Raw genomic sequence first — 19,946 nt, forward strand, 5'->3', positions numbered from 1 at the left:
TCCCCACTCTATGGTTAATCCTCTGTGGTTAATCCTCTCACCATCCCGGCATCTATGGCCTACACCCCAGTTCTTGTATGCATAAATAAATATATCTTTAAAATAAAAATAAAACCCTAAAGTAAATTAATGAAGCCCACAACCAGGGATTCCAAAATACTTTTTAATTTTATAACGGAGTTTTTTTTTTTTTAAAGAAAAGTTTAACCGAATTCTACTGACTTAATCACATTATATATATATATATGCTTTAAAATGTCAAAAGAATAAATTTTAAGCCATTGAATAAAATAAGAATTGATGCTTCTCTAAGGCTATAAATAAATGAATGGATAAATAAGTATACAAAAATATAAAGGAAACATTCTTTCTTTTTTTTTTTTTGGTGGGACCCTCGCCAGCGGCCAGAACGAACCGGCGCAGAACCGGCGCTGCAGAGGCTGCGGGGAGCCTGGCAGCCCAGCACTCAACCGCTGCGCCACCAGGGGAGGCCCAGGAAATGTTTTCTTATAGACCAGTGACAACTGATAAATACATAATGATGGAGTTAAAGAATCATAAACATTTAAAAGAAATATGGAAAGCCAACCTCCCTCCAAACCATAAACTAATTGCAATAAACATTTTGGACATTGAGCTCAGAGCGCACATGGAAGTGGTGGTGGGTGGTGGGGGTTGGGGGTGGTCAAGGGTTGGGAAGTAGAGACTTGAGGCCTAGTTAGTGACAGCTGAGTAATGACTCAGTGCCACATCCTGCCAAGGCAGAGGTGATTTCCAGCTGGCGCTGAAGAGGCAGAGAGCTGTCTGCACAGCTTTGTACCCTGACCCCAAGAGGCAATCAAAGCAGGTGAGGTTCCTCTGACTTCCCCTGCAAACTGGTACCCACAGTCACATTTGTTTTCTTTTTCAGTTTACTTCTTCTAAATAAAACTGGTGAATAGTACTTTCAACTCCAATAGTTTATAATTCCCTGAGCAGGAGACTCTGTCTTTAAAATTCTTCTAAATGAATATATAGCTTAAAGAAAACTTTTTTGTTTATAATTTGTATTTTCTTTCATCTTTTTTTCCAACTAAAACTTAGATGACCTAGGTTTCACTGACAGTTATTTCTCCTGTGACAAAACCAGACGGGATGATTTATTTGAATAATACATCCCAATGAGGATGATCCCTGGGCCTTATCACCTCGCTATTAAGTAGCTTATCTCCCTACATGAAGGTCAGTCTATCTGTGTTCCTGCAAATTACAGGTAAATAGTTACACAGTTATAAAATGTTTTTGAAGAGATTTTTATCCTCTAGGGCAGGTAGAAAAGGGCTCCATACTCAGACATGAATAGGGACATTATTGCCCCCTAGATGAACTAGCAATTCCAGGTCCTGACTTACACTTTCTCCAGGTGTGCTTCTCAAAGCACCTGCATCTAAAACACTGGAAGGGTATGAGGGGGTGCCTATCTATTAAAGATATTAAATCCTTGGCTTTATCCCACGCTGCTAAATCAGAATTTCTTGTCTAGAAACCGAGAATCTTCATTTTAACCATATCGCCAACCACTTCTTGGGCAAGGGAAAGTACAGGTATAATCAAAACCACCATCACAGGGCAGAATCCTTGCTACTCAAGGTCTGGTTGCCCAACCAGCATCAGCAGAACTGGGAGCTCATTAGAAAAGCAGAATCTGGGCCTCCCCTGGTGGCACAGCAGTTGAGCGCTGGGCTGCAAGGCTGCCCGCAGCCTCTGCAGCGCGTTTGTTCCCCGGCCACCAGCAAGGGTCCCACAAAGAAATAAGCGCAGAATCTCAACCTCACCCCAGCCTTCCTGAATCAGAACCTTCATTTTAACAGAAACCCCACTGATTCAAGACACACAATAAAATGAGAAGTATTTCTCTGGTCTTTTCCCCAAACAGGTTACTTGCGCATTGCCTGCATAGTATTTTTCAAACCTGTCATAACTATATTTACTTAGTATTTAAAAAATAGATTTACTTTTTAACCTTTAATTCAGTCTTATTTTAAACAAAAATTATGGGATCATGGGTTTACTTTTTAAAGCACGTTAATATATATGCATAGTTATTAAAACAAAAAGGGTTGTCTGTTTGACACAGTCACCTCACAAACTACATGCAGCCCAAGGGACCTGTGGGAGAGGCTGACGCTGAATGCCAAAATACTTTCCATAACACACAAGTCCTTCAGCCCCTCACTCATATTACTGAGGGGGAAGGTTAGCACCTGAAAGGAGAGCCATCTGCCAAAGTTAGCACAGCTCTTTATGGCAGAACTGGGACCCAAATCACAAAAGTATTTCTCTGATGGGTGCTTATTCCTTGGCTTGTTTCTTCCAGCTTATTAGCTGGGAGAAAACTTGCTGGTATCTTCTTCTGTTTAAAAGGTTTAAGGTTGCTGAACAATCTACCATTAGTTATTTTCCTTTGCTTCAATTAGGTAATTCTGTTCCCTTTCTATAGCGGGGATCTGTCAGTTGGGAGCTGGCCACGCATTTGAGAACCCTCACCACATAGCGACAATTTCCTAGCTAAGCAATATGCCCTTCCAAACTAGGAGCCAGAACACTCACATGAAAGAGTTCCCCATGGCAGGGTGGAGGCATATGACTCACCAGCCAATCAGATGTGCCTTACAAGAGTGAGTGTGGCAGTGAGCAATGCAATGAGGCCGCCGCCCCCTGGGAATTTTGTTGTTATCAGGCTTTCAGTCCTCAAGACTGACTGGCCCTGGCAGTGTTTGATATCACATCCGAAAGGTCATAGGTGCTAAATTGTGGAGGCAGCAGGACAAGCTCCCGAGAGGGAATGGGCATTGTTCCTGGCTGGGAAACTTTAGATTCTTTCTGCTGGAGACTTTTGAATTTCTCACCAAGTGACCCACTGTCCCTTAAGAAATTCCTTTTTGGCCTTAACTAGTCAGGGACAAAAAACCTTAACCATTGCATGTTCTTAACAGTTGTGATCTTCTGCAGAGACATTCTTAATGCAAGCTCCACCTCAGTTTCCTCATCTGAACAAGGAGATGGTTACAACAGAGATTACAGTAGAAGATGTCTGAGAACTCTTCTAGACAAGTAAAATTGCATGACTGATTATGGATCACAACTATTTTCATACTGGATTTAATAAGAATCTGTATAATTTCTGTAGCCTCAGTAATCCACATTATTAATCTATCAAAAATTGAATTTTTAATTTTTAAAATTTATTTATTTTTGTGTAGAAGAACTGGGGTGTAGGCCAGAAGTGAAGGTAGGGGGGAATGAGAGGATTCACCAAAGACAGAGTGGGGAGCAGAACCTGTAGATTTACTAAAATACACTGCTACAGGGAGCATTGGGTGAGACAAGAGAGGTCTGCTGCACTCTATGTGGGTTAGCTCCCTGGCAGGGGTTGAACTCAGGCTGTAGGGGTGATAGTGTTGAGATTTAACCCTAGACCACCAGGGAGGCCCCCGAAATTGATTTTTTCTAAAGCACTAAACATCTTTCAGTAATTAACCTGAGTTAGAAATATCTATGCCACTAAAGTATTTTGGATCATCCAAGGCCAGCACTGCATGACAGAAGTGATATTATTTGTGCACATTATTTGCTCATTGTGTAAAAATTCTCATGAAATAGTTCTGCAATACATGGTAACTAATAAGCAACACACAGTGCATTTTTAAGGCATATTCTAAGGTTGTATTAACAATGGTAAAGTATCACTAATTTTAACTTTCAAGTTGACTATGTCTAGAATCAAGAAAACCAGGACCAATACTCATGGCTGATTATATATTTACTACTGTGTCATGCCTTTTCTGAATGTGTTGGGAGAAGATTGTTTTGTTTTTGTATAATAATTAATTGTACAGTAAAAGCAATCACAGTTATACAATCACAAATAATATCCCCAGCTTTTCTAAATGATGAATCAGAAATGATAATTATTTTTAAATGATCATACTGTGTTAAAGCCCTTTCAACTTGTCATTAAAAAAAGAAATAGGTGGGCCTCCCCGGTGGCGCCGCGGTTGAGCGCCAGGTTGCGAAGCTGCCTGCAGCCTCTGCAGCGCCGGTTCGATCCCCGGCTGCTCCCTGGCCACTGGAGGAGGGTCCCACATGGCACACAGACCTCTCCTGCCGCTCACTGCTCCCCTCAGCAGTGTACTTCGTCAGTCTGCCTGTTCTGCTCCCTGCTCTGGCTCTGGTGAATTCTCTCACCCTCCCGCACTTCTGACTGTACCCAGTGCTTGTATAAATAAATAAATAAATCTTAAAAAAAAAAAAAAAAAAAAAAGAAATAGGTGTGTTTGGTCTCTCCAGTGGCGCAGCAGTTGAGCGCTGGGTTGCGAAGCTGCCCGCAGCCTCTGCAGCGCTGGTTCGATCCCCGGCTGCTCTGGTAGAATGACCCACATCAAAAAGGCCAAAAACAGCAAGTGTTGGCTGGTAAGGGTATGAGAAAAAGGAATACTCGTACACTGACGGTGGGAATGTAGACTGGTCCCATCACTATGGAAAACAGTGTGGAGGTGTCTCAAAAACTAAAAATAGAATCTGCAATATGACCCAGCAATTCCACTCCTAGGTATATACCCAAAGAACACAAAAACACTAATTCAAAGGGAAACCTGCACTCCCATGTTCATACTAGCACTATTAACAATAGCCAAACTTGAAAGCAGCCTAAGTGCCAAATACAGAAGAGTGGATCAAAAAGGTATGGTGTATATAGATGGTGAGTACTGTTCAGTTATCAGAAAAGATAAACTCATGCCATTTGCTGCAACATGGATGGAGGCGGAAGGGATTATGCTAAGCAAAGTAACTCAGAAGGAGAAACACAAATACTAAATGGTGTCACTTATAGGTAGAATATAGAGAAACCAAACAAAGGGTCAGATAAAGTCAAACTCAAATATCAACACTTGAAAGCTGACTATAAGGTTATGGCGGGGGGGAGGGGGGGTAAGAATAAAGTGGAACAAGAACAAAGTGGACCAGGACACAATGGTGGTGGCCTGTGGGTGTTTGCTGGTGGGAGCATTATGGTAACAGCACCTAGGGCGATATCCTATACTTCCAAAATATAAACAATGATGTGAACCAGCACCTCAATACAAACTATTTACCTCAATTTAAAAAAATTAATAAAAAATAAACAGTGTGGAAATAATCCTGAAATAAGCTAAGGGTTTGGAGGATCTTGAACATACTGGAAGAACATAAGTTAAAACATATTAAACAGGGCCTCCCCGGTGGCGCAGCGGTTGAGCGCTGGGTTGAGAAGCTGCCCGCAGCCTCTGCGGCGCCGGTTCGATCCCCGGCTGCTCCCCGGCCACCAGAGGAGGGTCCCACATGGCGCGCAGACCTCTCCTGCCGCCTGCTGCTCCCCTCAGCAGTGTACTTCAGCCCTTCTGCCTGCTCTGCTCCCCGCTCTGGCTCTGGTGAATTCTCTCACCCTCCCGTGCTTCTGACTGTACCCAATGCATGTATAAACAAAACAAAACAAACAAACAAATAAATAAATAAAACATGCCTCTATAAAAAAAAAAAAACATATTAAACATAATTATTTTATATTTTGGAAACTAGCTAAAACTGTAGTTTCTTGTCTGGAAAGGCAAAATTTCAGTGATCTTTCTAAGTTTCAAAACTTTGAAGTGTTACATTGCCAAAGAATGTTCAATAAGAACTCCTGAGGGCAGGCCTGTTGAGTATCTTGCATGAACAGGAAACCTAGATTTGAACCCTCCCTCCATCTTACTAGCTCTGTTTCTTGTCAAGGTAACTTCATGTCTCTGAGTCTTGGTTTTCTCAGGTATAAAGCACTAAGATTATAAGGGAATTACAGAAGATAATTACACAAAGTATGTAGCAGGCAGCTAAATCTAAATTATTTTCTAAATTAGAGGAGGACTATATTTCTACTCACAGTATATACAGAAGTCCAATAGAGATCCTATAGCTATTCATGGTACTTTATTAGACACATTACTAGTATCAGGAAGAATTATAACATATATGGCTTTACTAGGTTTTAAATTATTCAAATCATTATCAATAAATTACACCTCCCTCCTCCAGCATAGAAATGAAACTTTGTTCACAAACTTTGGTGACATCCAGGCACCATGAGCCTTCTTAACAGGCCCTGTCCACTAATGAAACATTTGTAGAGTCAGGTTTTTTTCTGATGAGGAAATGACTGACCTTGGTGGCTGAGGCCATTGCACCAACATGGAGTCTGGAGGGCTGACTGATCCCAAGGCTGGTTGCATTTTTCTTAAAAATAGAAAATATTAGTTTCAGTGAGGCAAAATCTTAACAATGTAGTCAAGTGCAGATTTTCATATTAATACGCATGTATTTTCAAGTAAAAAAATCAGACTAATATATTTAAAACATAAAAGAACCTGCTTTTAATGTTTTCTTATCTTTACCTGAAGACTATATAACTATTGAAAAGGAATAGTAAGTTGAATGAATGCCAACTAGCTGATGATTCTGGAGAACTGCAAAAATCCTCAACATGAGCCATGGTTATTTTCCACTATAATCCACTTCCAGAAACCATGTCAGCCACTGTGCCATGGGAGGTGTCATTGTGGAATGTGTGCTTTTTCTCTTACAGTGCTATAGGGAATACACATTAGAACAACCTCTGTGGAGGTGATTTAACAGTAAGTATCAAAGATTTAATTCTATTCCTAAAACTTTATCTTAGGGAAAAAATAAGAGAAAATCCTTTCCTCTTAAAAGATATTCACGGCAGTTTTATAACATCAAAACGTTGGAAACTGTAAGTAAATAACAATAAATGTTTGCTGACTACTTACCATATGCAAACTAATTATAAATGATAAAATAATAATGCCTTAATAATAGAATCTGTTAAGAAAATTATTTTAAGTGCTCTAAGTGTTTTAAGTACTCTATGAAATAGTTTATTTAATCTTCACATTAACCAATATAAGGTCAGTACTACTGTTATCTCTATCTGAGGAATGGGATGAGTACATAACTTGGTCATGGCCACAGCTAATAAAAAATAAGATATCTGCTTCAGACCTTATACTCTTAATGACCCATACTGCATCCCATAATATGGAGTTATGTCATGTGTAACTGCAGGACAAATTATCATGAAGTTAATATAAACCACCATGTTTAGAAGAACATTTCATTAAGTGAAAAATATTCATGTTTCACACAAAAAAGTCAGAATGTAACATAATATGTTTGAAAAAGTAAAACTCTATTTGTAAATGACATCATCATATACACAGAAAACCCTAAATTCTCCATTAAAAAAAAAAAACTATAGAAACAATCACTATAGCAAAATGGCAGATTAAAAAATCAGCATACAAGTCTTTTGCATTCCTATATGCAAATAATGAGCCAGAAGTGAAAGAAATCAACAAAATCTCATTTAAAGTAGCATCAAAAAGTATTAAATACCTAAAAATAAATCTAATAAAAGGAAGAGAAAGACATATTCAGTGAAAACTGTAAGACATTGCCAAAAGAAACAAAAGAAGATACAAAGAAATGGAAAGATAATCCATGATTGTGGACTGAAAGAATTAACATAGTTAAAATGACCATTTTACCCAAAGCAACACATAGATTCAATGTAATTCCAACCAAAGTCTCAATGGAATTCTTCTAAGAATTAGAGTAAATATTACTGAAATTTATATGAAATCACAAAAGACCCTGAATAGCCAAAGCAACCTTGACAAAAAAGAAGAGGAGGAGATATTAATGCTCCTAGACTTCAAACTATACTATCAGGTATAATAATCAAAATAATATGGTATTGGAACAAAAATAGACACAGACCAATGGAGAACTGAGAACCCAGAAATAAACTCATACTTATATGGACAGTTGATCTACAACAAAGAAACCAAAAGTATACAATGGAGAAAGAAAGTCTCTTCCACAAATGGTCCTGGGAAAACCTGACAGCCACATGCAGAAACATCATAGCAGTTCACTCTCTCACACGACTCTCAGCACATAACTTGGTCATGGTCACAGCTACAGGACAAATCACTTCAGGAAGATCATGAAAACGGAAGGGGGAAGGGGTCAAAATAGAGCAGGGGAGAGAACAAGGGACTATGGCGATGGATCACGGGTGCTATGGTGGTGGGAGAACTACGGAGACTACACCCGAGAGGAGAGATCAATAACAAAAATTAACAATGATGTAAGAAAATAAATAAATTTAATTTAAAAGAAAATTATGAAAAAAGCAAGGGGAAGGCACACAAATGGATAACTAGGGAGCTTCAGAAATCTTTGGAGAAGTTCCAGGCGCCAATGCATCACCTGTAGACTACATAAATATTCTCTCCAAGCATACAAGCACTATCATTGGCCAAGTGAAGAAAAAAAAAATACTAGATAAATGTGAAGAAAATAGACAGCTAAAAATCTAGTAATGTGGGTATGATGTGAGAGATGGTAGAAGGAGGAGATGGGCTAAATTTTATCCACACTTTTTTTTCAAAATATAGAATGTATTAACAAATAGTTTCAGGTAACCATATGTATAAATGAATTTATGTCAGATACCAGACACTAGAAATAAACACAAGAATATACCAATTAGGGGCCTCCCCAGTGGCACAGCGGTTGAGCGCTGGGTTGCGAAGCTGCCAGCAGCCTCTGCAGCGCCAGTTCAATCCCCGGCTGCTTCCCCGCATGGAGCGCAGACCCCTCCTGCCACCAGCTGCTCCCCTCAGCAGTGTACTTGGTCCTTCTGCCTGCTCCGCTCCCTGCTCTGACTCTGGTGAATTCTCTCACCCTCCCGCACTTCTGACTGTACTCAGTGCTTGTATAAATAATAAATAAATAAATATTAAAAAAAAAAAAGAATATACCAATTAGGTTATTTATTTTAACCTTGCTATCCATTCAAACTCTTCATTTTCCAGTAAGGAGAATGAAGCCCTGAACAGTCAAGTTATTGTCCAGTGTGCCACTACTGCCCTACACTCCACCTAACTACAGCTTCCAATCACATCAAAGCCCACATACTAGACCCAGGCTCACCTACAAATGAAGTCCTCTGTTTACAACAAATCATCTAGGATATACACATAAGAAAGATAAAAATTTGCTTTTCAGCTGAATTATGAAACTATTAAAGTTAAAATAGTAACTATTTAATTGTCAAAATGGCCACTCTACCTAAAACAATATACAATGCAATACCTATTATGATCTCTAAGGCATTCTTTGAAGAAAACCAAAAACTTGCATGAAACACAAAATCTCTTAAATAGCTAAATAATCCTGGGGAAAATAAGGAACAAAAATGGAGGTATGATGCTCCCTGACTCTCAACTATACTACAAAGCTACAATCAAAACAGTCCAGTATTGGAATAAAAACAGGCTCCCTGACTAACAGAATGGAACTGAGAGCCCATAAATAAAAGCACACATTTATGAGCTAAGTCTTTATAATAAACGGTATGAGGAAAACTAGACAGTCACATGCAAAAGAATGAAATTAGATCGCTCTTATAAACCATATAGTAAAATCAATTCAAATGAATTAAAGACTAGAAATATAAGACCTGAACCCATAAAATATAAGGAAGAAAATGTATGTAATAAGTTCTTTGACATCAGTCTTAGTGATGTCTTTGTGGATTCTTCTCCAACAGTTTAATTTCATTAAAATTTTATTTAACAAATAGTTATTAATTCCTAACAAGAAAAACAAAAAAGAATATAAATAAATTTAACTACATCAAACTAAAAAATTTCTGCACAGCAAAAGAAACCATTGTTAAATGAAAAGGCACTCTACTGACTGGGAGAACATATTTACAAACCATACATCTGGGAAGTGGTTAATATCCAAAATAAATTAACAACTTTACAACTCGACAACAAATAAACATGTAAAACACAATCTAAAAATAGGCATAGGATCTAAATAGAAATTTCACCAAAGAAAACATACAAATGGCCAACAAATCCATGGAAAGATGTTTTATATCTCTTATCATTAGGCAAATGCAAATCAAAACCATAATGCAATTTCACCTCACACCAGTTAGAATGGCTGTTGTCAAAAAGTGAAAATAATGAATGTTGCCAAGAATGTGAGAAAAAAAGGAATCTTCATACACTCTTGGTTACAATGTAAATTGTTATAGGTACTATGGGAAATGGTATGGAGATTCTCAAAAAATTAAAAACAGAACTACTGAAAGGAGTAGGATCAAAACAAGGGTGGTGGGAATTGTACGGGGACTATAACCAAGATGAAAATGATGCAAAAAATATGTTAAAAAAAAAAAAATAGAACTGGGCCTCCCCGGTGGCGCAGCGGGTTGAGTGCAGCTCTGTGAAGGTTGTCCGCAGCCTCTGCAGCATCAGTTTGATTACTGGCCAGCCAGGAAGAGTCCCACATGGCACAGCAGACCTCTCCTGTTGTGCCTGCTGCTCCCCTCAGCAGTGTATTTCGGTCATCTGCCTGTTCTGCTCCCCACTCTGTGTCTGGTGAATCCTCTCACCCTCCTGTGCCTCTGGCCTGTACCCCAGCTCTTGTATAAAAATAAATAAATTAAAAAAAATAGAACTATTATATGATCTAGTCATCCTATTTCTGGGTATTTATTCAAAAAATATGAAAACACTGACTAGAAAAGACATATGAAACCTCTGATGTATACTGCAGCACAATTTACAATAGCCAAGATAAGGAAATAATTTGAGTGCCCAACATCAGATGACTACATAAAAAAGATGTGATAGATATGAACACTGGAATATTACTCGGCCATGAAAAAGATGAAACCTTGCCATTTGCAACAGCATAGATGGACCTTGAAGGGATTATGCTAAGTGCAATAAATCAGAAGGCTAAAGACACATACCATATGATTTCACTCATTTGTGTAACACAATGAAAGCAAAACCAAATTCTTAGACTCTGACAACACAATGATGGTTGCTAGAGGGGAAGAAGGGTGTAGGGAACAGGTATATAGATTTCTTCCCAGAGGATATAATCTGTCATTCTGAAGCTTGGCTTGTCCTCTGAGTAAACTGGATTACCTCATCTACAAAGACCAATTTAATTAAGCTGTAAGGAAAACAGAATTTATAAAATTAATCTTTCATTAAAATTTTATTGAACAAATATTTACTAAATCCTAGTAAATGTCAGGCACTTGAAAATAATACAAAGCTTAGCAATATAAGCATATACCAGGGCATAGATTTCTTATTTGAATTAGTAACCAAGATTTAATTACAGCTTGTTTTAGCTGGTATCTAAGTCTTGATATTCTTTCTTCAATTGTGTCAGACTTCAGTGAATGAATGACTGAAAGAACTGGACATTTACTGAATCCTGGCTATGAGCCTGGTTATATTCCAAGTAATAGCAGGAAGCAATTAAGCAGAAAAAACACCTGCTCTCATAGTGTTTACATTCCAGTAAGAGAAATAAGACTCTAAATAAGAAAACAAAACCATGTGATTTCAGGGAGTGATGAGTACTATAAACACTCAATAAAACAGGGTGACATGGGCCTCCCCGGTGGCGCAGCGGTTGAGTGCTGGGTTGCGAAGCTGCCCGTGGCCTCTGCGGAGCCGGTTCGATCCCCGGCTGCTCCCCAGCCACCGGCGGAGGATCCCACATGGCGCGCAGACCTCTCCTGCCGCCTGCTGCTCCCCTCAGCAGAGTACCTCAGTCCTTCTGCCTGCTCTGCTCCCCGCTCTGGCTCTGGTGAATTCTCTCACCCTCCCGCGCTTCTGACTGTACCCAGTGCATGTATAAACAAAACAAACAAATAAAATAAATAAATAAAAAACATGCCTCTATTAAAAAAAAAACAAAAAAACAAAAAAAAAAACCAGGGTGACATAACAGAATGAGTGGCTGAGGTTAGCTTCAGACAGGACAAAGAAGTGACATTTAACTGAGACTTGATTATAAATAAACCAATTATATTAATATGGGATGGGGAAGGAGGCATTCTAGATGGATAGACCGGCATGTGCAAAGGCCCTGGGATAGGAATGACAGTGGCAAGCTGGAAGAAGAGAAATAAATTAGAGCAGCTAAAACATGGTGGGCACAGGCATAAGTGGTATAAAGTAGCAAGACGGTGGATCAAGATATGTGGTCTGAAGTGACAAGGGTTTAGGATGGCCTTACAGTTAGGTGTTGGAAATCACTGCTTCTTCCAGGTTGTGGCCTGCTTCCTAGTCTTCTCTAGGTATCCTCTAGACCTTATCAGTCCTCCTTTGCCTCCAGGGGAATAGTCTTCTATCTCCATCCCCCCTTGTGTTTAGCTGTGCAGTGTTCTTCTCATTCCCCTCTACTCTTATCATCCACATTGGCCCTTAAATATCCACTCTGGTCTGGACACAGCTCTTTCCTGGCTTGGTCTGCATATTCATTCACTAATGATAGAGCTGGATTGACCCTCAAATAGAACAGAATCCATCTACTCAGAGCAACCAGAAACTTACCAAATAAGCACATTTTCCTATGATTCTTCATTTGTTCTAACATACAGATAATCTCTAGCCTCTAAAAGATTAAGATCTTGAATGAGGATGTCAAACCAATGATAATTCCAATTTTGAGTCAAAATATTTTTGTTCATTTCTATAAACACATAGATGAAAGGCCATTAAGCAGAGTTTCCTTGCCAACCAACACATTCCATCTAATATTGATGAACACTTCTTTTTTTAAGTTTTATAGAAAGGATATCATCAGGAACAATCTGTCCCTCATCCCTGTACACTCAAGTCCCAGTGCTGGCTGAGTCATTCCCTCCTTGCAGCTCAGCATGCCACAGGAGTGTCATGTCCAAACATGCCAGTATGTCCTCACAATTGACAGGGACAGAAGTGAAATCCCCCACACGCTATTTGTCACCACTGGACTCAAACTCCAAAATAGCAAGTCTGGACCATTTAATTTGTTTGTGTTTTCTCTCCTGCTTAAGTATAGACTCTTATAGTCCTATTTCCATGGACTAAAACTCCACACCTCCACACCTCCATGCTTGAGCAGCAAAGTTCAATAAAGAGTGCATTAGATTAGATCAATTCAATCTGCAACTGCAGGAAGGCATTTAAAGGATTAATCACATATTTTTTATGCTTGTTGTAGCTCATAATAAAAAATTTTTATTTGAGTGAGTCAGAACTCGTCTTAAAAACTTTTCAAAACAATGAGGTCCCAAAGGCTAGGCAGCAATATTCTTATCTCTGCAAATCTCAGGAAATCCCCCTCAGAAAGCCTTGCGTCATCCCAAGACTTAGTCACTGCAGAGAAAGAGGCTGCATTCTCCAGGGTAAAGGGCCCACCTTTTGATAAGTGTAGCAGGAATCCTGCTGCCACCAAATGCCATCTATGAGACTCTGGGGACATTTATGAGCATTCCTAGAACTCTGATTTTCTTATCTGGAAAATAATAATAACCGTACTCATACTCCCTCTCAGAGAAAAACTGTGAGGATGATGTGAGAGGAGGTCTGGTCTGAGGTCTGTGGCTCACAGGTTGGAGAGTCTCGCTCTAAAGAGAAACCCCAAAGCCCTCAAAGAGATAGCAATGGAACAGACCCATCTCTCAAGGCAACCCCAGTGGGTTTCCTGCTACTCATGTCTTAGTCTGTAGTGGCTGCTGAGAATTTTCTGTGAGCTTTAATTATTTATATAATCAGAGAAAATCACTGTTTTTCAGTGAGCAGGAAAAAGTAATTTTTATTTGGACTAACCATGATTTTAATAGTAGACTTAGAAATGGTCTCATCTGTGTGAGATCTGCTTTTTAGCTTTCTGAGGCTAAAGTTGCTTTGAAAAGCAATCTTAGGAGTAGGACTGACTTATTTTCAATACTGTGATGACATCCTTCTGAGTACCCTATGCAATGATTCTGACTGTGGGAACAAGTCATTTCTGGCCCTGTATGAGCTTTGAATCACATGAAATTCTACATGGGGAGCATCTAGCCCACAGCCAGACATCCTGTGATGACTCAGCAACTGCTAGCTAGCTAAGGGGAGGTGGGAAACACTCACAGGGCTAACACTCCAACTGTCTGTTCTGGAACCAGAGCAGCAGGCCCTAGTGTGCCCACATCAGGTGTCAAAGATGAAAGCCCCTCAGTGTGCCTCAAAGGGCCCCTCAATGTGGGGGGAAGGTGCGGAGAAGTTCAAGGTCAACAAAACCTGTAGAAATAGGCTTGACCTCGCAGTGTGCTTCCTGACAGTTGCGAGGACCTTTGTGAGGCACTACACAGTGCCTGGTGAGGCTATTGTACAAATGAAAAAATATTTAGCGGGGAGAAAATTCTTCTGTGCTCTTAATGCAAAAGTAGAATTACTTCCAACATTTGAACAATGTAAAATACTTAAAATGTAAAATTTTTCAGTTAAATTGTATTGATTTGAAGTCACTATTTTCTTTCCTGTTTCATGCCTCTAGCATACACGTGTCTGAAAATCATTGTAAGGGTTCGTCAGAGTAGTTGATAGTGTTTTTTAATCCTTAGCATTTTCTAGTAAGTGCTTTTTTAAATTAATGAGTCTTAGACATGACAAAATGTGGTATTTTTCAGGATAAAAACTCTCATTAAAATTTGTTTTGACATATTTGTTAACAAATCAGTTCCATTACTAAATGGCTGTCCTATGAAATGAACAGAAGCATTGTTTCCACAAGAAACACATGCTTTATTGGAAAATAGTATCTCAAAAGATTATCTTTTAAAACTAAAAGGGTAGGCAGATTCCCCAAAACTAGCATGTGCAAAGACTCTCATTTACAAACGATCCTTTACACCATATTTATAAACAGCCTACGGATAAAGACAAGTTACTCTCATTACCAGAAGAACAAAAAGTGTGCTGCCACAAATGCAGTGCAGAAACACTGAGGATACTCATAACATTACCTAGAAATTCACTTATCAAATGAAACAACCCAAGCACAATGGCCTCAATAACACACACTATGGTAGCCACGCATCAGTGTGTTTGTTTGCTGAAAACTCAATGACCACTTATCCTCTCCAAGTAGAGTCGTTGAAGTCCAGCTCATGTGTTTCTAGTCAGTAATCAACATAGTCTTTTTTTCTAACTCTGGCTCTGTTGTTACTTAGTTTTCCTTATGCCTCATTTCTTATTTACAAACTGGGCATAACTGTCCCTGTACTTCCTACATTTTAGATTCATGGGAATTGGAATAATTTAAACTTGCTCTATGATCTTTTTCAATAAAAGGAGGATACAACACAAGGAAGAAAGGAGAAGACTTAGCGAAATGAATTACAAAAACTGACAACAGTTGTAGGAAAGTCTATGGAGTTGATGTTAGGTAGAATTCTTGCAGTAGGTCATTTTATAAACAGTATCAGAACTAGTATCAGGTACTATCAGTATCAGTTAAACGATAGACTCTGAGGGCTTCCCCTGGTGGCACAGGCAGTTGAGCGCCATGCTGTGAAGCTGTTTGCAGCCTCTGCATCCCGGGTTCGATCCCGGCCAGCAGGCAAGGGTCCCACATGGCGCGGCAGACCTCTCCTGCCTCACCCCGCTGCTCCCCTCAGCAGTGTATTTTGCCAGTCTGTCTGTTCTGTTCCCCGCTCTGGCTCTGGTGAATCCTCTCACCCTCCCATGCATCTGGCCTGTACCCTGGTTCTTGTATAAAAATAAATAAATAAATCTTAAAAAAAAAAAAATAGACTCTGAAATTTGAGTTCCATTCTGAGCTCCACTCCTAAATAACTGTGTGACCTTGCAGGTACTTAATCAAACTGTGTCTTAATTTCCTCATAAGGGAGAATGAGGTTGGGGTAAGAGTGGGGGGTGCATGTGGGGGGAGGTGTAAGGCTTATATATGCTTTAGCTAGTATTATCAAAAGATCTCTAGTTCTCTTCATAAAATCTACAGAAAAATAATGCTTAGATAATTATCGTCCCCTCTTGTTAAACTACTTCTCACTAAGGTGTTGATAATTAATATATTGTCCTTCCTAGGAACATCTATAATTTAAAAGAGGACCCAAGGGATAACAATGCTTAACCCACAGGATAAGCAAGTTGCTGATGACAGAATTTGAAATACCAACAACAAGCCAACTGGGAAAATATTATTAGATGGTGCCTCCTAATTGTATCTACTTGATAAGATAGATGGTCCCTGTAGGGACAGGAATGGAGCATACCTCTAAACCTCTATAACGTGTATTTCATTTTGGGGGATATTTTTTGTAATCATATATGTTTGTATTCTTCAAAGGAAAAAGATAATAGTCCTAAGAATCCTTGACCTCTAAGCTGCCTTAGCGCTTAAATCTGTATTCTCTGGAGCCTCCCCTGGTGGCGCAGGCAGTTGAGCGCAGCCCTGTGAAGCTGTCTGCAGCCTCTGAAGCGCAGGTTCGATCACAGCCGGCCAGCGAGGGTCCCACATGGCGAGGCAGACCTGTCCTGCCTCGCCCTGCTGCTCCCCTCAGCAGTGTCTTCCCTCCATCTGCCTGTTCTGTTCCCCGCTCTGTCTCTGGTGAATCCTTTCACCCTCCTGCATATCTGGCCTGTACCCCAGTTCTTGCATAAATAAATATATTTTTTTAAATCTGTATTCTCTGTCTACACTTAAGAGACACAGTTCTACTCAGCATTGCTCTGAAACTTTCAAGTGTTCCAAAGAAAAAGGCTTACATGTAAAATACTTCAAAACTTCTCTCTTTAAGGTCGAAGCTGACAGTTGCACAGATTTAGTTGTGATCATTGTTAATAGCTCTGATGATCTCTTCCATTTTTTATACTATTTATTGTTCTAGTCCCTCGAATTAAAAAAAATACATTTAGAAAAAGTATAATTAACTCAAAATCCTGCCCATTAAGACAACTACTTTCAGCCATTTTTCTTATTTTTATGTAAACACAAAATGTCTACAATATGCTATAATTATGTACATAAATGGAATTGTAGGCTGTTCTTTTTTTTACTTAATAAGTATTTCCCTATATCACTAAATGTCCCTCAAAGCATGTTTTTGTTTTGTTTTATTCATTGAAGTAACAGTAAAGCACGGTTTTAAAGATGCTTTAGCTCTATGTTACTATGCCTACTGTAATCTCAGTAATTCATCATTGTTGTACATTTGTCCCTCTCTTTCTTTTTAATACTATAAATAAAATTATGATGACTATCCTTGCACATAGTCATAGAGTATAGCTCTAATTATGTACTTGGAACAAATTCCTGGAATTGGAATTTCTGGGTTAAAAGGTATTTTTTTTTTTATTCATGACTCACAGTCACTTATTTCACATTTCTAAATATCATTTATGATTTGTTATTTATCTTTATTAAAGGAAAAGTTAGATCATATTTCTAACACTTCTAATGTGATAATGTCTAAGTCTCAAATGTTAAGAAAAGCTATGAAAGAAGTGAAAATCAAGCTCCTTTCTTCACACACACACATCTGACATCTGATGATTGAGAAAGGCAAAGTCATCAACGTATCATCACTATGAGGTGAGACTTAAAATTTATGCCATCAATTTTTGAACACCCACCCACAGTGAGGCATTTCCTCCTTTTAGCCACTGGGTGTCCCCTGAACTCTATAATTAGCATCCAGGCAGCTCTCACCACATAACATTTAAAAAGTATTTCAACAATCTTTTGTCTTTGCAGTTGGTAATTAGGAACACTCATTATCTTTCAAATACATCATATTAACAATTCACTAGTCACTTGGCTTTCCATGCAATGTTCATTATTAAGTAAAATAGATGTATGGTCTCAGATTTGCTGTCTCAGTGTTTAAAGAGAGTGAGGAGGAAAAAAGTAACAAAATTATATTCCATAGAAACAATTTTTACCCCAAGTACTAAGTGAAACCAAAATTGGAATGTGAATATAAGATCATTTTAGCTCTCAATTTCCTATTGAAAAATTGTTTTTCTTCAAAACTGTACTTGCAAATTTCAGATTTGAGTGATATATTTCTGGACTGTATTAAAGTCCAAAGTCTGCTTTTGAGTTCAAATTAGGCCACTTAGGAATGAGAGGTCTGATTTGCAAAGAAAGCACCCAGGGATGTCAATCTTAATGTGAATAATCAGCCACCAACTCTAGAGATCTAATGAATAATACTAACATGTTTAAAATTCACTGTGAGTTCTTTCCAAATGTCTTTCTGCCCTCCCACTGTTAGGGGGAAAAGGATGTCCCAAAGCTAATTCCATATAGGCTTTGTGGACTCCACCCCCACCCCGGGTCAAAGCCAAAGACACTGGGAACTCCAAATCCCATCACCACCAAAGGGAAGGTAGCTGGGACCTGAGGGTGGGGTTAAGCAGCCAGGTGGATATAAAAGGCAGACACGTGGGCTTTGGGGAAATCCCCCATTTTTGGCTCTCCGCCAGCTCGCAGCTTCAGGCCAGCTCTGAGAGTGACTTTGGGTTTCCAGGTCGTCGGATCGGATAGGACGCATTAAAGACTTTATTTCCCTATTTTCTCCCTGAGTTGTACATTTTCCTTATTTCCTTTTCCCTTGTAAATAAACCTTTTATTAACCTTTTGTGTGTGCCTGTAGTGGAGTATTAATAAGTCCTTTTAAAGCGCGTGGGTGAGGACCCACAGCCAGGAACCCATTTAATATCGGGGCTGCTCTATAACAAGTTCATAACTGACTCCATTTACCTATAAACTGACAAACCACTAAATGAATTCGAAATATGTGCTGCATCCTGTGATACCTCATTTTATACAAACAATTATTTCAACTTCATTTTCATTTTGTTTTATCTTTTATTACAAAAATCCATGCACACTGAAGAGAAGAGTCATCTGCACTTACTCAGCACCTCCCAATCAAAACAAACAGCCCCAAAGGGGACCTACAAGGTCCCAATATCCAATCGAGGGCCTTTTCTTGGCCCTATAACTCTGGAAATATTAGCAGCTCGGACCCTTTTCCAGCTTTTCCAATGACAACACAAGAACATCCAGGCTCTTCTATGATTTGGTTTCTGCTTCTTTGACCTGTTCACTGATGTCTCCTTCATATCCTCTTCATGCAGGCATTTCTCAACATTTGCTTTTAGTTTCTCTCTTCTCGTTTTACATTCTTTAATAATTTCAACCAAGAATTTTGGCAGATGGAAATAGGAGATTAAGCAGTTGAATGAAAATATTTTAAAATGGGCCTCCCCGGTGGCGCAGCGGTTGAGCGCTGGGTTGCGAAGCTGCCTGCGGCCTCTGCGGCGCCGGTTCGATCCCCGGCTGCTCCCCGGCCACCGGAGGAGGATCCCACATGGTGCGCAGACCTCTCCTGCCGCCCGCTGCTCCCCTCAGCAGTGTACTTAAGTCCCTCTGCCTGCTCTGCTCCCCACTCTGGCTCTGGTGAATTCTCTCACCCTCCCGCGCTTCTGACTGTACCCAGTGCATGTATAAACAAACAAATATAATAAATAAATAAAAACATGCCTCTATTAAAAAAAAAAAAAGTTTAAAAAAAAAAAAGAAAATATTTTAAAATACTTTATGATGAGGGAGATTGAACAAACACTGTGTAGTCTAAAGAGGAGTCATTAAATGGAGAATAAAAGGGAAGAGGGAATAGGCTCAAGGGAGGAGGTCCTGGGTGAGGGAAGACCTCCCCAGGTTAGTGCCTGCTCCCTCCAACCAATGCTTCCCAGCCAATCCAATGACCCATCACTCCAATGTGCATCAGAGCCAGGCTGCCCCCGAACATGGCAGAGCAAAAGTGTCTGAGGAATGGGGAATATTAGAAAACAAAAGAGGGGGAAAAAGAAATACTCTTGTGCCAGGCATTGTGCTATGCTCTCTGTAAGTAATTCAGTCTTATTCAAAATGTGCTCTGAAGACCACTGACACAAGATAATTGATAGAAAGGAGAAACTGGT

The 19,946-nt window shown here is 39.4% G+C and overlaps 1 protein-coding gene across 1 annotated transcript in view; it reads right to left on the reverse strand.

Moving 5' to 3' along the window:
- Positions 1–19,946, reverse strand: part of CAST (calpastatin) — a gene marked incomplete at both ends in the record, with an annotated part of 111,643 nt that overhangs the window by 70,009 nt on the left and 21,688 nt on the right. The window contains one exon of the mRNA XM_084232921.1: positions 6,217–6,288. Coding sequence (XP_084089047.1) covers positions 6,217–6,288 — 72 coding nt within the window. The remainder of the gene's footprint in view (positions 1–6,216; positions 6,289–19,946) is intronic.

Source organism: Talpa europaea (assembly GCF_964194135.1).
Source record: "Talpa europaea genome assembly, chromosome: 5".
NCBI lineage: Eukaryota > Metazoa > Chordata > Mammalia > Eulipotyphla > Talpidae > Talpa > Talpa europaea.